At 30.9% G+C, this 17,904-nt stretch overlaps 1 protein-coding gene across 6 annotated transcripts in view; it reads right to left on the reverse strand.

The window, feature by feature from the left end:
* Positions 1 to 17,904, reverse strand: part of LOC132723392 (adenylate cyclase type 2-like) — a 74,614-nt gene that overhangs the window by 5,977 nt on the left and 50,733 nt on the right. For all 6 annotated transcript variants that reach the window (XM_060708102.1, XM_060708100.1, XM_060708106.1 and 3 more), the window contains 11 exons: positions 15,482 to 15,546; positions 13,965 to 14,048; positions 10,958 to 11,134; positions 9,824 to 9,908; positions 7,495 to 7,620; positions 6,558 to 6,662; positions 5,496 to 5,659; positions 4,467 to 4,551; positions 3,678 to 3,830; positions 751 to 897; positions 201 to 302 (listed from right to left, as the gene is read on the reverse strand). In XM_060708102.1, the coding sequence (XP_060564085.1) occupies positions 201 to 302; positions 751 to 897; positions 3,678 to 3,830; positions 4,467 to 4,551; positions 5,496 to 5,659; positions 6,558 to 6,662; positions 7,495 to 7,620; positions 9,824 to 9,908; positions 10,958 to 11,134; positions 13,965 to 14,048; positions 15,482 to 15,546 (1,293 nt within the window). The remainder of the gene's footprint in view (positions 1 to 200; positions 303 to 750; positions 898 to 3,677; positions 3,831 to 4,466; positions 4,552 to 5,495; positions 5,660 to 6,557; positions 6,663 to 7,494; positions 7,621 to 9,823; positions 9,909 to 10,957; positions 11,135 to 13,964; positions 14,049 to 15,481; positions 15,547 to 17,904) is intronic.

Here is a 17,904-nt window from a genome sequence, read left to right on the forward strand (position 1 = left end):
GATAGTTTTTGTGAATTCTTCAACTACACTTATCATTCATACAGTTTGTGTAACTTTAAATTCTATAACAACCCTAAAACAAAGAAACTTTTCGTTTATACTTATTTTTTGGAGTGAATTCACATAAACTAATTACTGTCAATATAATGTGATCTATATAGATGTAGATATATAAAAGATAAAATATATAAATAATTTACCTCAGACTTCTCCCTGCCTGGCTGCAGACCAGTAGCAGCCATGTATGTACTTCCTATGGTCTTGATCTTCTCAACACCACGGAAACGAGCCCGGGATAGTAACTGTAATAACAATATGTATATCTTTAATTCATATTCATAGGCTTTTGTTAATAGAAAATAGCTCCATTTGTATTGGCTAACCAAAGAAAATAAAATATTGACTGAAATTTGACATGGGTTTTATTTAATAATTTTATGGACTCAAAGTTTGCATGTGTTTTGGAACCAAATGGCATCAATCTGTGCTTAATATAATGGAAAAAAGAAAACTATATTGTTTTCTACAATGCCACAAAGTAGTCAAATGACCTTGACAATGTCAATGTGACTTATGATGATGTGACTTGTGATAAAAAAGTCGAATAAAAATCTAGTGCTTTCCTAGACATAAGATATTGCATTGCATTCTTATTCTTAAAGTATTGAATGCATTACAAACAACGAAATAATATAACATTGATATTAATGTTGTAATTTATGACAATTACATTTAAAACAAATTTCATACCTGATCAAAGTCGGCTATAATCTCATTAAGTACTCGGATACACTCGAGCCCATGTTTGTTAGCACTGTTTTGTTGATAGAACTCTTTAAAGTTTGGTATAGATGCAAACATCACTGCCACATACTCGTATGACTCACTATACAATTCCTGAAATAATTATAAACATAATGCATTCATCGTATGGTATTTTATATGTTTTCAAGTTCGATCAAGTTCGGATTAAGAAAGAATAATTGTTTATACCAAGGTTCCTGCTTCAAAATGAAATAGGACGAAGGGGAAAAGGGGCAGCTGAGAGCCTCAAATTTCATGGCAAACATCTATGTACAATGTTAAATATTTTAGAATACAAGGGAGGCAACTGCTGAAAAAACACATTTTTTCATGAAATTATTTCCCTTAGACTACCATCTGAAACATCAAGTTTTCACACTATTTTTAGGCTTTAGCCTCTAAAGCTGATATTTTTTTAAGTCACTTGGACAGATTTTAACTACATTTTTCATATCAACTGACAAAAGGAAACAAAGCAAATGAAATAATTAAACCAAATGCAAATGTAATTATATTGTAATATCTATATCATACTATGATAGATTTCAAGTTTCTCATTATTTAAGATAAAGTTATTAACCAGTTATTTAAATCATTATTTACAACAAATTTTCAAAAGCTTAATTTAGACAGAAACATTTTTTCTTTTGTAAAAAACATGATTCTCGGGAGAATACCTTCTCAGGAGGATACCCATCCTGTATACAAATGGAATTTAATTCTAGAAATGAAAGTTAATAATGATTGATCCCTTCCACAAAATTGCAAAGTAGCCTTAAAATCAATGCTTGACTGGTAGGGCTATTGTTATCTCTAAGTAGGTAATAAATACCCAAATATCAATTAGAATTCTGTCAGAAGTTTGTTGTTAGATTATCTTCAGAATATTTCATCGAAACTATTTGCAATATAAACCTCTCTAGAGATAAACATTTATGACTGGAAATATATTTTTCTTTTTGTTTCCTATCAACAGTAAAATATTTCATTTCTTGAATAAATACCCCCCAGTGTCTGGTCCTAGATCTAATAATGGAAAGTTTTATGCAGATATACACAATCAAAGTCTGGACTTTTAAACAATTTTAAATCAACATGTTACTAAAAGGCATTCCTGTATGTAAAGAGAAATACAGAAATAAATTTTATTTAAGGAATTTAGTCTTAATCTGCCCGAACTCCCTCCCCCCCCCTTAGTGACACAGAATATTATACAAAGACCACCCCCTCCCCCCTCCCCCTCCAGAACAAAACTGCTAAACTTAGATAACTGTATACATGTACATAAATTGATGGTCTTAGAAAAGTCCATGTTTGCTATAAGCAGGTTATCCACTTACAAAACTGCTTTCCAGATTGGGGGGGGGGGGGGGGGGGGATGGGGGAACGAGAAGATATTTTTGGTTGCACAACTGCAAATCAAAATTATTTAACTACTTATGGGTTTATTAATGAAAAAAATATTTTCATGTAAAAACTTTATCAAATATTGGGTGAAAATTAAGAATAATCCAGTATGAGAATCTATAGTTTCAAAATAAATAAGGAAACTTTCAAACAAAAATATTTTGCTGACATTTCTGTAATTAAATACTAGTGCATAAATACTTTAATACTGCAATGTCACATAGGAAAGTTTACACAATAGTAGGAAAGTTGACACATTGGTAGCTCTATCTGTATTAATATTCCTGTTAATTAAGGTACCAGGAAAATATTAAAAATATCATTTCCTGGTACCGTAAGTGAGTCACTGTAATAAAAGATGATATTTATAAAAATGAGCCATGTCATGACAAAAACCAACATAATGGGTTTGCAACCAGCATGGATCCAGACTAGCCTGCGCATCTGCGCAGTCTTGTCTGGATCCATGCTGGTCGCAAACCCAATATGTTGGCTTTGTCATGGCGCGGCTCAAATACTTTAAAGCTGAAAATAATACTCTGATGAGTATTGCTTGATTAATTTGAACATTTTATTTTCCTCTGAAATTTTGACAAATCATATAGCAACACCTGGATTTGAAGACTGGCCTCTCACCACAAACAGTTCTTTCGCATGTACATTAATGGATTGAATGTTTTTAATGAACAGCATAAAATAGGCAGAGATTACAACTGTTAATTCTAAACTAGATCAAAATATAGTTTCCTTACTTATTGTTTTGGTAATTAAGACAGGGTCTGAATGAATTATAATGCTTTTTTCTCTCTAAACCACATTCCTCTTTCCAGAAATTCCCTGATAATGGTTTGAATCTTGTATGGTTAAATAAATTCTATACTTTTCCATATAAGATTTAAAACGCACCTACCTGCAAGCTAGATGATTTGTTTAAGCAGGATAATCAAATACAAGATTCTAGATAATCCCTATTACATGTACATGTATTTATGTTAAATCATAATTATTAATAATACTAAAGTGCTTAAAAGACTAAGTGACGGATATTTTGAGGGGGGAAATACAGAAAGGTTTTTTCTAAAGTTTCTAGGAGGTCTTAATCACTACAATGAAATATTTCAAATATGGTTATCCCGATATTTTGTTAATAATACCTTTACTTTTTTTTCAATGGTCCCTTAGACTTCAAGATTATGAGAGTTGACTGTACATGAGCCATCCGAGCTCTAATATAGTTTACTTGATAATAAGCTTATAACTTTGTACAAATCACAAAATATCTAATGGACAAATATATTTACTTCTTGTAAATATTTACTTTTTACTAGTATCTCTGTTTAAATTACATTAGAATAATTAAACAGAAGTTCCAACGTAAATTAAATAAATATTTACTTGTATTAATATTTGGATAGGAATTCAACTAGATAATGATGGTAACCATGTTTAGTGATGTAAATATTTACTTTTCTAGTATTTCCGAGAAAGTATTCCGCCACATGTACAGGTAGAATATTCTCTAGTAACATTTTATTGAGCGCCCCAGTAGTTTTAACTTCCTCTTCCTCCATCTGGCACTGACGTCGCCAAATAAAGTCGAGACGATTGGTGCATTCAACCTGCAGAAGAATGAGTCATGTCACGTTAATGATATCAAAACCTTGTATGACACATTCAATAACATGATTTGTTTATTATAATTATACTATGCCCAAACTTGATATTTGAAAACATTGATGATTGCTACACAGTCTCATTGTTAATCTAAGATAAACATGTTTTGACTTCAAACAAAGAAGATATGTTATGTTTAAATTTCTACACACTTTAGGTGATCATAATATGAATATATTGTATGGGCAGTTTTTTTTTAAAGAAAAGACTAGCTTTACTTGTCATGTAATAGGGAACACGGTTTCCCATACATAGTTTACACATTCTTTTATTCAAATTAGACATAATTATTCAGTAAAAATTTCAATAAATTTCTGTGATTAAAATATTTTACTCAAGGATGAACATAGAATATCTGAAAGCCTAAGTTCATTCAACTAATATAAATCACTTTTGAATCTTTTTCCAATAATATCAAATACATGTAAAGGTGTCATATTATGCGGAGGACACTTGGTTGTGACCCAAATATGATTCAAATCAGTCCATTTTATAAATGGAAATACATGTATCTGGCTTCAATACTGGCAAAATATTTATGTGAACTACTTTTAAGAACTTAGATAATAATTAGAACTGACCTGTCTATCTAGTATAATAATGGTGACCAGTAAGATGGTCAGATACATTGATGCCTGATCACCTACACTCATTGAAGCAAAATACCTGAAATATACATGTATAAAAATACGTAAAATAGCTACAGATAAAAACAATTGATCTATGTCACCAGTAAAGAGCCAGGCACACTTATACGTCTGTAAAACCTTACCAGGTTCTTTAAAACCTATAGTTGCTTTTAACATTCTTAAATCTCAAAATATCTTGAATAAACAGTGGACAGTTAAAAAATCAGCAAAAATTGGAGAAGAAACATCAGTTTTGTGCTGAGAATGTGACTTGATTTATTAATTTTGCCTTTTTAATGCAGACATTTGCCATAAGGTTAGTCAGCTCTGATCAGTAAGTGCATGTAAATCAATTAATAGTCAGAAATTTCACAAGAACATTTCATTTTCTCAAATATACCACACAAAACAATGACCATAAGCCACAACTTACAATGCAATCTTATTAAGTGCATCCAGACAAATATGAAGCCTGAAGTGGACGCAAATATTGCTGATTAATGGACATTGGCAGTCAGGTGGTTTTTTTTTTTTTTTTAGAAAAATTAAAATATGCAGATGTCACACTTGTTCTGAATAGCCTGAAGGAAAGTCTAAGCAACTTTCTTGAAGCTCTCACAAATATAGCTTACTGCAAATTCACTTAATTTTGTGGACATAATATTTCATGGTTTTAACGAAAAGAATATTTTCGTGGGTAATTAAATTTGTGGACTGTTTATTTTTCCAAAAGGTAAAATGTAATTAATGTGATGCAAAATAATCTTACAGCACTCGAAAAATATAACTTTGTGGGATCTTTAATTCATGGATCGACGTATCCACAAAAAATCACGAAAATTAATGCCCCACGAATAATAATGATTTTGCAGTATAATATACTGTATATGACATATTGAAATGCCTTAATTTTCAAAATTTACTTTGCGATTTCCAGAAGGACATTTTGTTTTAACTGCTGTATAAACATGGAATATTTACCTGGCAGTAGAGTATGATTCCGGTAGTATGGTGTCTTTACCAGCATGGAAGATAATATTATACACAATAAAGATTGTCACACTAATTAATAACTTGATGAAGAATGCCACATTCAAAAATATCACATTACAGATTAGTACACACAGGCTGCATACGACTGTATACTGAAATAAAATTTTTGAAAAATTAAGATTTGTGCATATTATATATTTAACTGTAAAACATAAATCCATGTATTTATATCATTAACTAAGTGCAGAAATGGGTTAACCCTTAAGCAGATGAGTATTAAAGCTATTTTACTAAGGACCATGACATTACAACCAATTAAGAGAATGGCTGCTGCCAATGTGCAACATCCCTTACCAAAAAGCATAAGGTTGCAGACAAATGATTACTTGCCCCCTTCATATTCAAACATGGATACTACTGAACTTTATTTTGTGTTCAGAAGTTATCCAACAGCCTTTAAAGGTTGACAATTTTATGTGGTTCATTTTTTTTGTGATTAAAAGACTGCATGTAGAATTTTTGACAGTTTTCCTTCATTTTAGAGCTGTTAAGTTTCCACACGACCTTAATGGTATGCTAAAATTTATATGCCATTTTATTATTACCTGCATGTATGTGGACAATAATTAATCAAGCTCTTGCCCTTTTTAACTGGCAGAAAAGTTTAAAGTTCCTAAAGGAAAACAAGTAATATGTGGCACAAGTTCTGTACTTCAGCTTTCTTTTAAAAAGACTGTCTAAAACTTGAGTTTATATCCAAAACAGGAATAAAAAATAAGAGCTGCAATGGGACAAAACCAGGATTCAACACCCAAATATTGATGTGACCTTAATCATAGTCATCTGGGTAGCAATCCCAAGCTGCCTCTTGATATAAGCTACCTATACACCAAATGTTTGGTGTCAATAGGCCAAAGCAAACTCAAGTAATTGAGCAGAAACCAAAAGTTGATGCCTGCACACCGACTTCAGCTTTAGTTACAATAACCGGTTTTCATTGAAAACCTAGTAAAAAACACTTTAATATAGTTATAGAAAGTAAATGATTACCATGGGATAACTGCATACATCAATGAGATCATCCGACTGCTGACTAGTGCTGTTATAACTGTTGTTAGTGGTCGTGTTGTCAACAGTACTCTCCTTACAACCAGCCTGATATGATATAAAAAACAAAATGAAAAAATTTGCTGTGACATTTTTCAACTGAGATTATGTAAATATGATATTCCTATCAAACAGACGGTCAAGATATTATCAACAAATATCCATCAGAGTTGTAGCAATAAATGTGGCTACGAATAGTAGTGATTTTTCTTCATATTGTAATTATTAATATAAGTTCAGATGTATGGTGACTTAAACAACTACTATATCAATACATTTATGCCTTTGATAGCATTTACTTCAGACTTATTTTTCAGCCTATTGTGACATCGGTAATTATTTCTATATTAAGCAAGGCTAGTCCCCCTGCAAATCCATGCATTGTTACAAAGCCTGAATATGTTCACTTCTGTGGAGTTTGACAAGGCTCTTCTATTGGATGTGTCATAAAGCTTTTGATACCAAAATCCTCCCATCATCAATGTACAATCCCAAATCAATAATGAACTGTCTCTCATCAAAAATGGGCAGTCCCTAATAAGTAACGAACTGTCCCTGATCAGTAATGAACTGTCCCTCATCAGTAATGTACAGTCCTTTATAAGTAATGAACATTCCCTTATAAGTAACTGACTGTACCAAATCAGTAATGAACAGTCCCTAATAAGTAATTGACAGTACCCAATCGGTAATGGACTGTCCTTTATAAGTAAATAACAGTACCCAATCCATAATGGACTGTTCGTAATAAGTAATGGACAGTCCCATATCGGGTAATGGAAAAGTACATTTTACAAATCTAGCATATTTAGGATTAGAAGTTTGCTTTCTGACATATTTAATATATATCAAAATTGAAATACATCAATCAGTAACTTACCAGGCCAACAGTTGACATGATAGCTGTAAACAATACACAACTGAATGCTAGGATGGTACGTAACCAGTGTTTGTCGAGAATATATTCGGATACCTTCGTTAACGGCTGTGTACACTTTGATACTTTCTGAATATAGAAGAAAAAGAAACAAATGTTGAAATATTTAGTAAATTATTCCAATTATTATCATATAATCAAAACATTATCATGTAATATACATAATATACATGAATATCTCAAAGGAGGTACCTCTAAGATACAAAGTTAATCATTACTTATGTAAATTTCAGCTTAGGAATAACATAATGATAATAATAATTCATTAATTCAGGCACAATCATAATTAACGATAAAAACCATTATTATATATAAACTACATCGCTAAAAGCACTTATAATACAGCTTATAAGGATGCTCTTTCTGCCGTCCTGACATGCTTTCAAATTTTTTGTCTTTGAATAATTTTATAATAATTTTTATATTTTCACTGCAAAACATCTTTCTCTAATATAACAATATCAGGATATAACAATATAGCTTCGACCGTCCTCTGAATATCATTGTTAGCAGAGTTTACCAAATAAATTTTATGTAAAATTATATAATCAAAAATAGACAAAATGTTTCTTTCCAACAAAATTGAGGAAGCCTTTCCAAAATAAAATATAACATATAAGTTTGTTTTTTTCTACATTCATGACTAAATCATTATACATAATATAAGTCATTTGGTAAATTATGTCAGACCACAAAATTATATCTGAATGGTTAATAATTGAATTGTGATATTTTCTAATGGGAAAAATGTCCTGACCTTTCACAAAAACTTAAACAATAAGTAAATCCTTTAAAACTGTCACATATGACCTCAAAATAGAAAATTATAAATGACCTTTTAATATTTGAAATATCAATTAACAATTACATGACCTCAATTAACCTTTTTTTCATTATAATGATGGCTCTATGCCATCATTATAATGGCTACCATGTATCTCGGATTCAAACCTTTAATGTTTCTCTGTTTATAACTAAAACAATGAATTTGTCCTGCATTGAATTTGTAACAAGCCATAACTACATGTACTTTCAGGGGATTTCAATATTGAAATATTAAAGGCCCATCAAGCCCATGAAAGATGCTATCAATTTAATTTTTCAAAACCTTTTTTTATTTTTAGTATCATTTTATAGTTTCCATAAAAAATACTCATTGACCATATACATTCACTAACTCTGGCTTCTTTTGCTCTTTGGTAATTAAAGAGTATTTTGTACGGAAGTACTGAGAGTAATTATTTTGTATGGAAGTCTAAATACTACATTTTGTACTTTGTTTACTATTTCCTACTTTTACAACACATTACTGCACATTCAACACTACTTTCTGCCATTGTTTAATATCAAATACACTCTAAAATCATTATCAAAATATTATAAAACATATATCAGACCTTTCTAAAGAATTGAAAATTATTTATTTCAGAGGTATAATGTGCCTTTAACACTGAGCTGTCAACAATGAACAAACTGGTACATGTACTTAGCCAGTACAATTGTGTAGAATCGCCTGACTGCATGTATATACTAGTGGCAATAATTCTCTAAAATACTCATTGTCGGTACTTAATTATTGTTATTTTCTACAGCAAGTTCATGTCCTCAGCAAACCAGGAAAGGTTTTAAAAACTTGAAAGAAGATTGGGTTACAATGACTTGAGTATGTTTCTAAATTGTCAAATTGCGTCATCAATCATTGACTAAAACAATCAATCATATCTCTAGTCATTAGCTTGTATGAACAACTAGTAATGAGGCATCTCAAGTTCACTAATTAATTTCCGTGAAAGAAAAGAAATACGAGAAATGCTCACGTACAGAATGGGTTATTTTGACATCTTGTTAGGTTATCTATGTCATTATTATTAGTTTCAAAATATTATTATTTTCCTTAACTCGGTTAATTACCGATAGAAGAAATGTAAATGTATATCGAACATTTTTGTATAATAAATAGAGGATATTGAATGAGTGTAGGTTCATTACTGAATTTATTGAACGAGTTGAATAAAATTATATTATGCAAGCTTCTGACGAGCAGAATGTTATTTTATTCAACAAATGAACCTATATGAATATAATATTTATCACATATCCAAAATTAAGACTGCTTAAAGTGCAAAAGAATCATTTTTCATTGACACGCCTACAGTGTATTTATTTTCATCAAACGCATATAAAAATAATAAAAAAAGAACATTTTGAAAATGTTCTCATGAATATTTTTTTTTCAAATTTAAAATTTCTTAATGAAAAAGTTTAAACTTACCATGATCTTGTCAGCAAAACACATAAAGCCGACGGTGATGAAGAAAAGTTCTCCCAACACAAATATAACTATCACAGAAGGTGCTCTGTAAAACATAAGAAATTAAAATAATTAGTGAAAATTCTTGAAAATAAGTACATATTTACAGTATATATCAGTCATATGCACATGGGCACTAATTCCGACATGAGTTCTTGAATTCTATATTAAACCAGTATTTAGTTTAATTCACTATGTAGAATAATTCATCATTTTACATTTTTTTCCCACATTCATATGCTAATTATAATTGTCGGTTGTTACATTCTATACCAGTAATAACATGTTTCCCCACAAGTTACTGCCAACTTCCCCACATCAATCAAGTGAAATGGAAATGGATGACAAACGGCAGAAGATATATTGTTATCCCAGTAAAAACAAGTGCCCAGAGCAAAATTTTAACTTTCATATCAGTAATATGTAGACCTGAAATGCTCTACCTATAGTTCTTTATGATTGAGATGGTTGAACTTTTACTTATGTCACAATCAAATGAATTTATCAGTCAGAAGTTCTCTTTTATCTTATAAAATCCAACATACCATAATTATTATACTAAGACTAACAAGTAAGTGAAAAGTTATATAATTATAACACCAGTTTGAAACAATAATTCAATTTTACAGATGTGTTCCACTGTTTTAAATTAACGTAAGAATAATCTTCCATAAAAAGTTTTTTTTTTTGTTTTTTTTTTTTTGGGGGGGGGGGGGGGGGAAAGGGGGGGGTGGTTTACCAACACTGTAAAGGTCATATGGCTACTTTCCAGCTTTTCTGGTAGAGAAAGTCTTCAGGTGCCCCTCTTTGCATAATGCAGGAACAAACAGGCACCTGAGTAGAACCACCAACGTTCCGTAAGCTTATGAAATGGATATCTTCCTCACAAGAAAGAATCTTAAGACTCTGGCAGGATTGGCTCCCTTATTGGTGAGGGGCAAGCTTTTTGAAGTCAGTGGAAACCACTTGGCCACAAAATTGAGTTTGAACATTGTACACTCAGAACTACAAATTAACAATTTGCGACTTTTATCTTAAAAACCTCATCAAGTATAGGAGGTATAGTGAAAAAAGCATAAAACACAATAAGTTTACCTTGGCATAATAAGAAGTTGGACGATTCCTACACAGGAAAATAATACTGCTGCACATAATGAACAAAATTTGAAGGCAGGATCAACACGCTGTATATAGTCCTGTTCTATGTCTATATCATTAAACAGTAACATAGTTGACTGAAATTCTCCCTGTCCACCAGTAACTGACCAAAAACTGTAAAACAAAAAGATACATGCACTTTTCACATGATTATCATATAGTAATGAGAGGATTTAAAGTTAAAGGCCTGGGAACAAGTATAAAAGGCAGACAAGCAGAAAAATGGCCATTGCTTGCTATTGAACTCTGTATGCTGTCTGCTAGCATAATCAGAGAGAGATAGAAAAATGAAATTTCAAAATTTAGAGAGACATACCTCATATTATTTGCTATAAATTGGCACATCACTTCTTTATCATGTAAGCAACATTCCTTGAAAGTTACAGATCTCTGTGATACTTAGAAAAACTACTTTAAAAAAATCTTTTTTTGAAAACAGTTAAAAATTCAAATTTCCCTGTGTATTTGATTGACAGTTGTACAGAGGTTATGACCTTTCTCTCAGCCAACTACATCTCTCTAGGTATAAACATTCTCACAGTAGAGTTTGACAGATGGCGGGGAAATAAATACTAGGGCAATAAATACTACCAGAGAAATACTATGCAAGCAATGAACTTGAATTTTTATTTATTGATTGTGTTATATTCCATCCCTACAATCATGAATTTATTAACTTGAAATGACATTTAATATTTTTAATTTTACTTTTCATAACCATAATTTAGTTCACCAGAATTCATAAAAAAATAAGTTTTGTTTCCCAAAAAATAAAAGAATCAAGTGGACAACAGATAAATGTAAGTTACATTTTTTCTATATACAAGGCATTTCTAAACAATTAGTATTTACTGTTTGTATATACTGACTATCACCGATTTCATAAATTATACTCTTCATTGTAAAAATATGTAATTGCAATATACATCCTGACAGCACTGCTATTACCTTTTCATCAAATTGCAAAATCATTACCCCCCAATAAATACACAACTTCTTTATCTCTCCTGAATGCTGAACTCTCCTATACTATTGCAGACCACATGTTTATATTTACAAGCATGCTGACCTCAGGTCATGATAATAAAACCCCGCCTCTTGTACCTTATATGCTTAATGGCCATCCGTACGGATATCTGAGTTCACATTCCCCGGCCTTTAACCTGCAAGGTGGTGTGGAAATAAGCAATTCTAACCACTAAGCAGCATTGGTGATATAACCAAAACAAAATCATCCCCTCTCTAAATTCATATATCAGTGACTAGAGTCAAACAACAAAACAATACACAACCATTTACACAACCAGGCTGTATACTAATATAGCTCACATTTCTGCAATTTTTCGTACAGAAATCACTTAAAGAATAGGCCCATGAGTTAAGGATGGTAACCCCCAAATATTTTTTCATCAATTTGTGCCAATCATGATTCTCTTTAAATCATGCAACGTTTAAGAAAATTATCTGAGCTAGTTTTAATTTCCCATTTTTTGCTTGTGTAAAAAAACAACAACTGAAATTTGCCAATTAGGGGCCTTCTTAAGTCAAAGCCTGTTCAAAATACATAGTAGGGTAAGTCTTTTGCATAAGTTTTGGAACAACAAGAGCACAGCATGCTGTATTAAAGCTCATCTGTTGAAAATTCTAAAGTAAAAGGGGCATAACTCAAAAAATATTGCTTTGAGAATTTTGCCCCTTGTCTAACAACTGCACCTCATCTTGATATACAAGTACTCGTCTTGATATACGAGTATCCCAAGTTTCATGCTGATAACTTTTTAAAATGAGCCGCGTCGTGACAAAACCAACATAATGGGTTTGTGACCAGCATGGATCCAGACCAGCCTGTGCATCCGCGCAGTCTGATCAGGATCCATGCTGTTCGCTTAAGAGCCATATAACAAGACGAGAAACTGATAGCGAACAGCATGGATCCTGATCAGACTGCGCGGATGCGCAGGCTGGTCTGGATCCATGCTGGTCGCAAACCCATTATGTTGGTTTTGTCATGACGTGGCTCAAATATTTGAATAATGGGCTACATAAAAGCAAGACAATCAAAACAACAATGTTGCATCAATCAAAATAGCTCGACTTTTTCTTTCAAAACAAACAAGCTAAAAATTACAAATAAACATCATACTGGTATTCGAAAACATAAAATCTTTTCTAAATCATCAAAAAACAAAAATTTTTAAGTGTCTATTTTATTTCTGTTATCAATCTAGTTTTAAGTGTCTATTTTATTTCTGTTATCAATCTAGTTTTGAAGGGAAACATCAAAGATTTACTACTGTGTCACATAGATATCTCACATCACAAAATCAAACAAGGGATACTGGTTATAAATCTAAAGAACTCTGCCATCATATAAAATACAATACATCATAATAAACTTTCAATATGCTTTTGTTTATCACCTATATTCACTGAGAGACAAACAGTAAAACAACTGAAATCAATTTTTTTCAACTAAAATGAGTCGTAAATTTACCACATTTACATAACATTAAACAGAAATCGAATTGCTTTTCTTTATAAAGAGACTGATTCAGAAAACTTACTGGTAAACAAATCAAATTTGACAACTTTGGAATGTGTAGAAAAGGAAAGGAAACAGTAAGCTGCAGATAAATATAAAATCTTAAAGGCCCATTAAGCCTCAAACATGCTATTATTTTAATTTCTCAAAGGCCTTTTTTTCTGGATGTTACAGTTTCCAAAATATTGCTCATTGTCTACAATTGTTAAATGAGCCACGTTTTCCTTCTGAGTTTTTGCAGTTGGTACAGTTATACTGATTTATTTTGTATGGAAGTTAAAACACCACTTACTTACATTATATAATGACAAATTATTTAAAATTCAACACTATTTTCTTCAGGTGACAAACTGCTGATATTTTTCTAAAATTTAGGAGGAATATATAAAATGATTTATTTACCTGCTAAAGCCAAGATCTTGAGATTTTCTGGCTAATGTTTTGTTAACTTCATTGTTAAAATGTTTCGTCAATGTAGCTGCACTGCTGCAAAAATATAATACAAAATATTTGTTCATGCTTTTGTAAGCATAAATTTGATAATTGGTAAGAAAATGCTTTCCTCCTAATATATAAGTCTTATTCTATTTATCACACACCCAAAATAAAGACCGTTTAAAGTGAAAAAAAAAAAAGAGTCATTTTTTACTGACGTGCCTTTAGTATAACGCTAACATTTAGCGCGTCTTTACACTATGTTTGATTATCACATAATCCGCGGCGCAGGAGTGTAATAAAGCCATTTAATGAAACGATATTACACTAGACGATATTACACTAGTGTAATAACACTTCAACGTGACATCATTTGCGCTATAAACATAGCGTTAAAGCGCGCTAATGTTAGCGTTACACTATAGGCGCGTCAAAGAAAAAATGACTCTTGTTAACAGTTTACCGTTCTTATTTTCTATATGTGATAAATAGAATATTATATTCCTGCAGGTGTATTACTAATTTATTGAACTGTTTGAATAAAACAATATTATGCGAGCCTCTGATTTTATTCAAGTCGTTCAATAAATTGAGTATTAAACATACACTCATTCAATATCCTCTATATAACGCTAATGACCTCACTTCAAAATATATGCACTGCTGTGCAATACCATTTTTACTGAGTCGCAAAATCGGCAGGGCTGTGTGATAAATAAGTAATATTACATGTTTATATTTCAATACTATCTTAGTATAAATTTTATGAATGACTCATATGAATCATCTTTGACAAAACATTAATAAAATATAGATTCAACGGAATATTTTAATATGCTATTCATTACATTATGTGTATTTTAAGATGGAAGTGCTCACACCTGTGCCTTCACAAAGCTGTACCTTTGAATTGCTGATTTTCTTACCATTGACCAGTTTTAGACCTGTTCATTACAATTTTATGAGGGCTATCAAAGATAGTCAGCCACCAGTAATAGACCTGATCAGGCTACTAACAAGGGAATAGCTGGCTGGCATGGCTCTACACTGGTGGCAAATGCAGGGAGCGTAGAGAATTTAACTCGAACCAATCAACCTGAAACCTCAACCAAAGGTTCATGGTATAAAAAGTTCATGTGGTAAGCTTCTTTTAGTTTTAAAGCTTTGATATATCAGTTTTTCTTTAAAACATTTTTCACATCACAATATTAATGACATAGATTAGGTATTATTTTTATGAGGAGGACCTGCCAATGTTCACATAAACTTCTGTTCTATGATTATAAATCAAACAAATGATTACTAGAGCAGACTAATGTGACATCTTAACATTCATCTTGTCAACTTTAAAATGGATGTGAACATTTAATTATTTTTCAATCTTTCAATGACACATTATCTATTGTATTGTATAGTGTAGTTAAAATTAATTTTGATCTTCATTTAAGTATGTTAATAAAATTATTTTTGTATGGGAGAAATACCTTTGATTTTCTTTTCCTGAACCAGCAGGATTCACTGCCAGTGACGAGTCTAAAAATGCTAAACTCTGAAATAAAATACATACAACATATCATCATTATATTTCATTTCCGAAATTACTTTCATATAATATTCTCTGACTCAAAAATACATCACATGATATACTGGCAAAATAGTGACAAGTTCAGATAATGATTTGTAAGATATTCTGACATACTAGTTAGTACAAAAAAAAAGTAAAGAAAAAGGCAATATAATTTTATCAACTGGTCAATCTTCTTTAAAGATTAGAAATCTCGGAATCCGTTCCTCCATTCCTGGAACCAACCAGTACTGAGCAATGAGTGTAAAATTTATTGCTCAAACAAGCAATGGCTTGCCCTTGACAGGGTTTGAACTAACAGGGCTAGAGATTAAATTTTTCTTTGATTTAACATTCTATAATTATTGTTTTGTCACAGATTTTTGTTATTTGAATAGTCTTGTAACAGAGTGTCGTAATTTCACAGAAAGTAGTTATCACAGAACTTTGCAAAATTGACAAATAAAACTAAAAGGATTTATCAACTTTTCACAAGTGAAAGCTGCATACATATTTTGACTAACTCAACAAAAAAATCTTAAAATTGATAATGCATGTTACAGTTAATATAATAATATTTACTTAAAAAATAACTAAATAAAATACACATAGTTCTTAAATGTTCACCTTACCAGTGTTCTGTACTGAAGCATATGCTACATGTATAACATACAATGTATAAATATAGCTTATTCTATAGTCAAACCTGTCATTAAAGACCACTTTTGAATGTTGCATATTACTCTGTCATCAAAGACCACTTTTGAAAGATTTTTTTCTCTCAAAAAGTGTCGACTAAATACAGTAATAAGTACTGTTATCAAACATGAATTTTTCTTTAAATGAAGTATTAATGGTCATGCAATACAGGTGATATAGTAAAGGTCTTTAGTATTCAGATTTGACTGTATCCCTGCAAGTGACTTTGTTATTTCATTAAGCAAACATCATAATTTTTCTGCTGTCTATAATTTTGTTAATTTTAACCAGGTTTTAAACTTCAAATTAGTAATAAAATCAAAAACAACAACAAAACATAATTCATTATTTCATCTTTTTTTTTCTTTTTTGTTTTTGTTTGTTTGTTACAAGTATTGAGCAGTCAAAGTTCTCTATAAAGGCAACACAAATGATTTTACATATTGTGTTATTATTCAGGGTGAATTTTCCACTTCCTTTTATTTCGCTGGAAGTAAAATTTATAAAGTTATCATCTTCATAGACAGGCATTCTCTATTTAAAGGTTGCCTTTATATAATAACTTTGACTGTGTTTTTAAATGTCTTTGCAACTAATATCTCTAAGTTGGTCATTGAAAGCATCATATTTTGGTAAACATTGCCTTTTTTAGTATCATGTACATGTACATTAGCAATCAGTTTACTGAATATGGGCTATCAAATTTAAGAAATTATCATGGAAAATTCTGGACGTGAGAGGATTTTTTAAAGCAAATTTTAAAACTTACATAATCAAATTAAATTTGGAAAGGCAACAGTTTCTGAATCTTTTCTCAGAGAATCCCCTTATAAGAAGAATTTTGACATTATGATGGAAACACACTTCCAACAAACTGATAAACACTGACTTTGAATTAAAACACTGAAAATAAGCTGGAAACAATAGGGATTTACATAGATTTCTGGTAATACACTGGTGTTTTTTCCAGTGTCATGTCAGTCACTGATTATAGAATGGGAAACATCTGGAAATAAAATCATGCCATTTAAAAAGGTTATCACCATTTTGTTTTGCAGGGTTATCAACACCAGTGATCACATGGACATATAAATGAAGTATTTCAAATACCATGACAAATTTCATTTATATTTTAATACATTTATTGTCTTAAACTTATAATTTATAAATAACAAATATGGATAAACATGTGCAACAACTCAGCACTTTTAAAACTGAAAGTAACAAAAAGGGACTGCTGATTTATGTTAAAGTTAAAGGATTTTTTGCAATGACATTTAAAACATTTGAATTCTAAAGTTAATATAATACTATACAATTTCCGGTTAGCTGTGAGTTTGCAAAATTTTCAATATAAACTTACATTTATAAGCTGAAAAAAATGATGAACATAAAGTGAACAGAAAAGAACAAATAATAGGGAAAAACAATTGCAAGTTATCATGCCATGCAAATGAAAACAAAAATTTCAAAATATTTAAGCTTCTTTGTCATGGAAATTTATGAACATGCCTAGTTTTAACCTATGAGCTGTAAATTTATTTAAGGAAATTTAATAAATATTTATACTGTAAGACAAATGACCCAACTTCCCTTGAAACTATGAAACAGGGTCTTTGGTATCATCTTGCAAGTTCAATTTAT

Source organism: Ruditapes philippinarum, unplaced genomic scaffold (assembly GCF_026571515.1).
Source record: "Ruditapes philippinarum isolate M1 unplaced genomic scaffold, ASM2657151v2 ctg800_1_1_1_1, whole genome shotgun sequence".
NCBI lineage: Eukaryota > Metazoa > Mollusca > Bivalvia > Venerida > Veneridae > Ruditapes > Ruditapes philippinarum.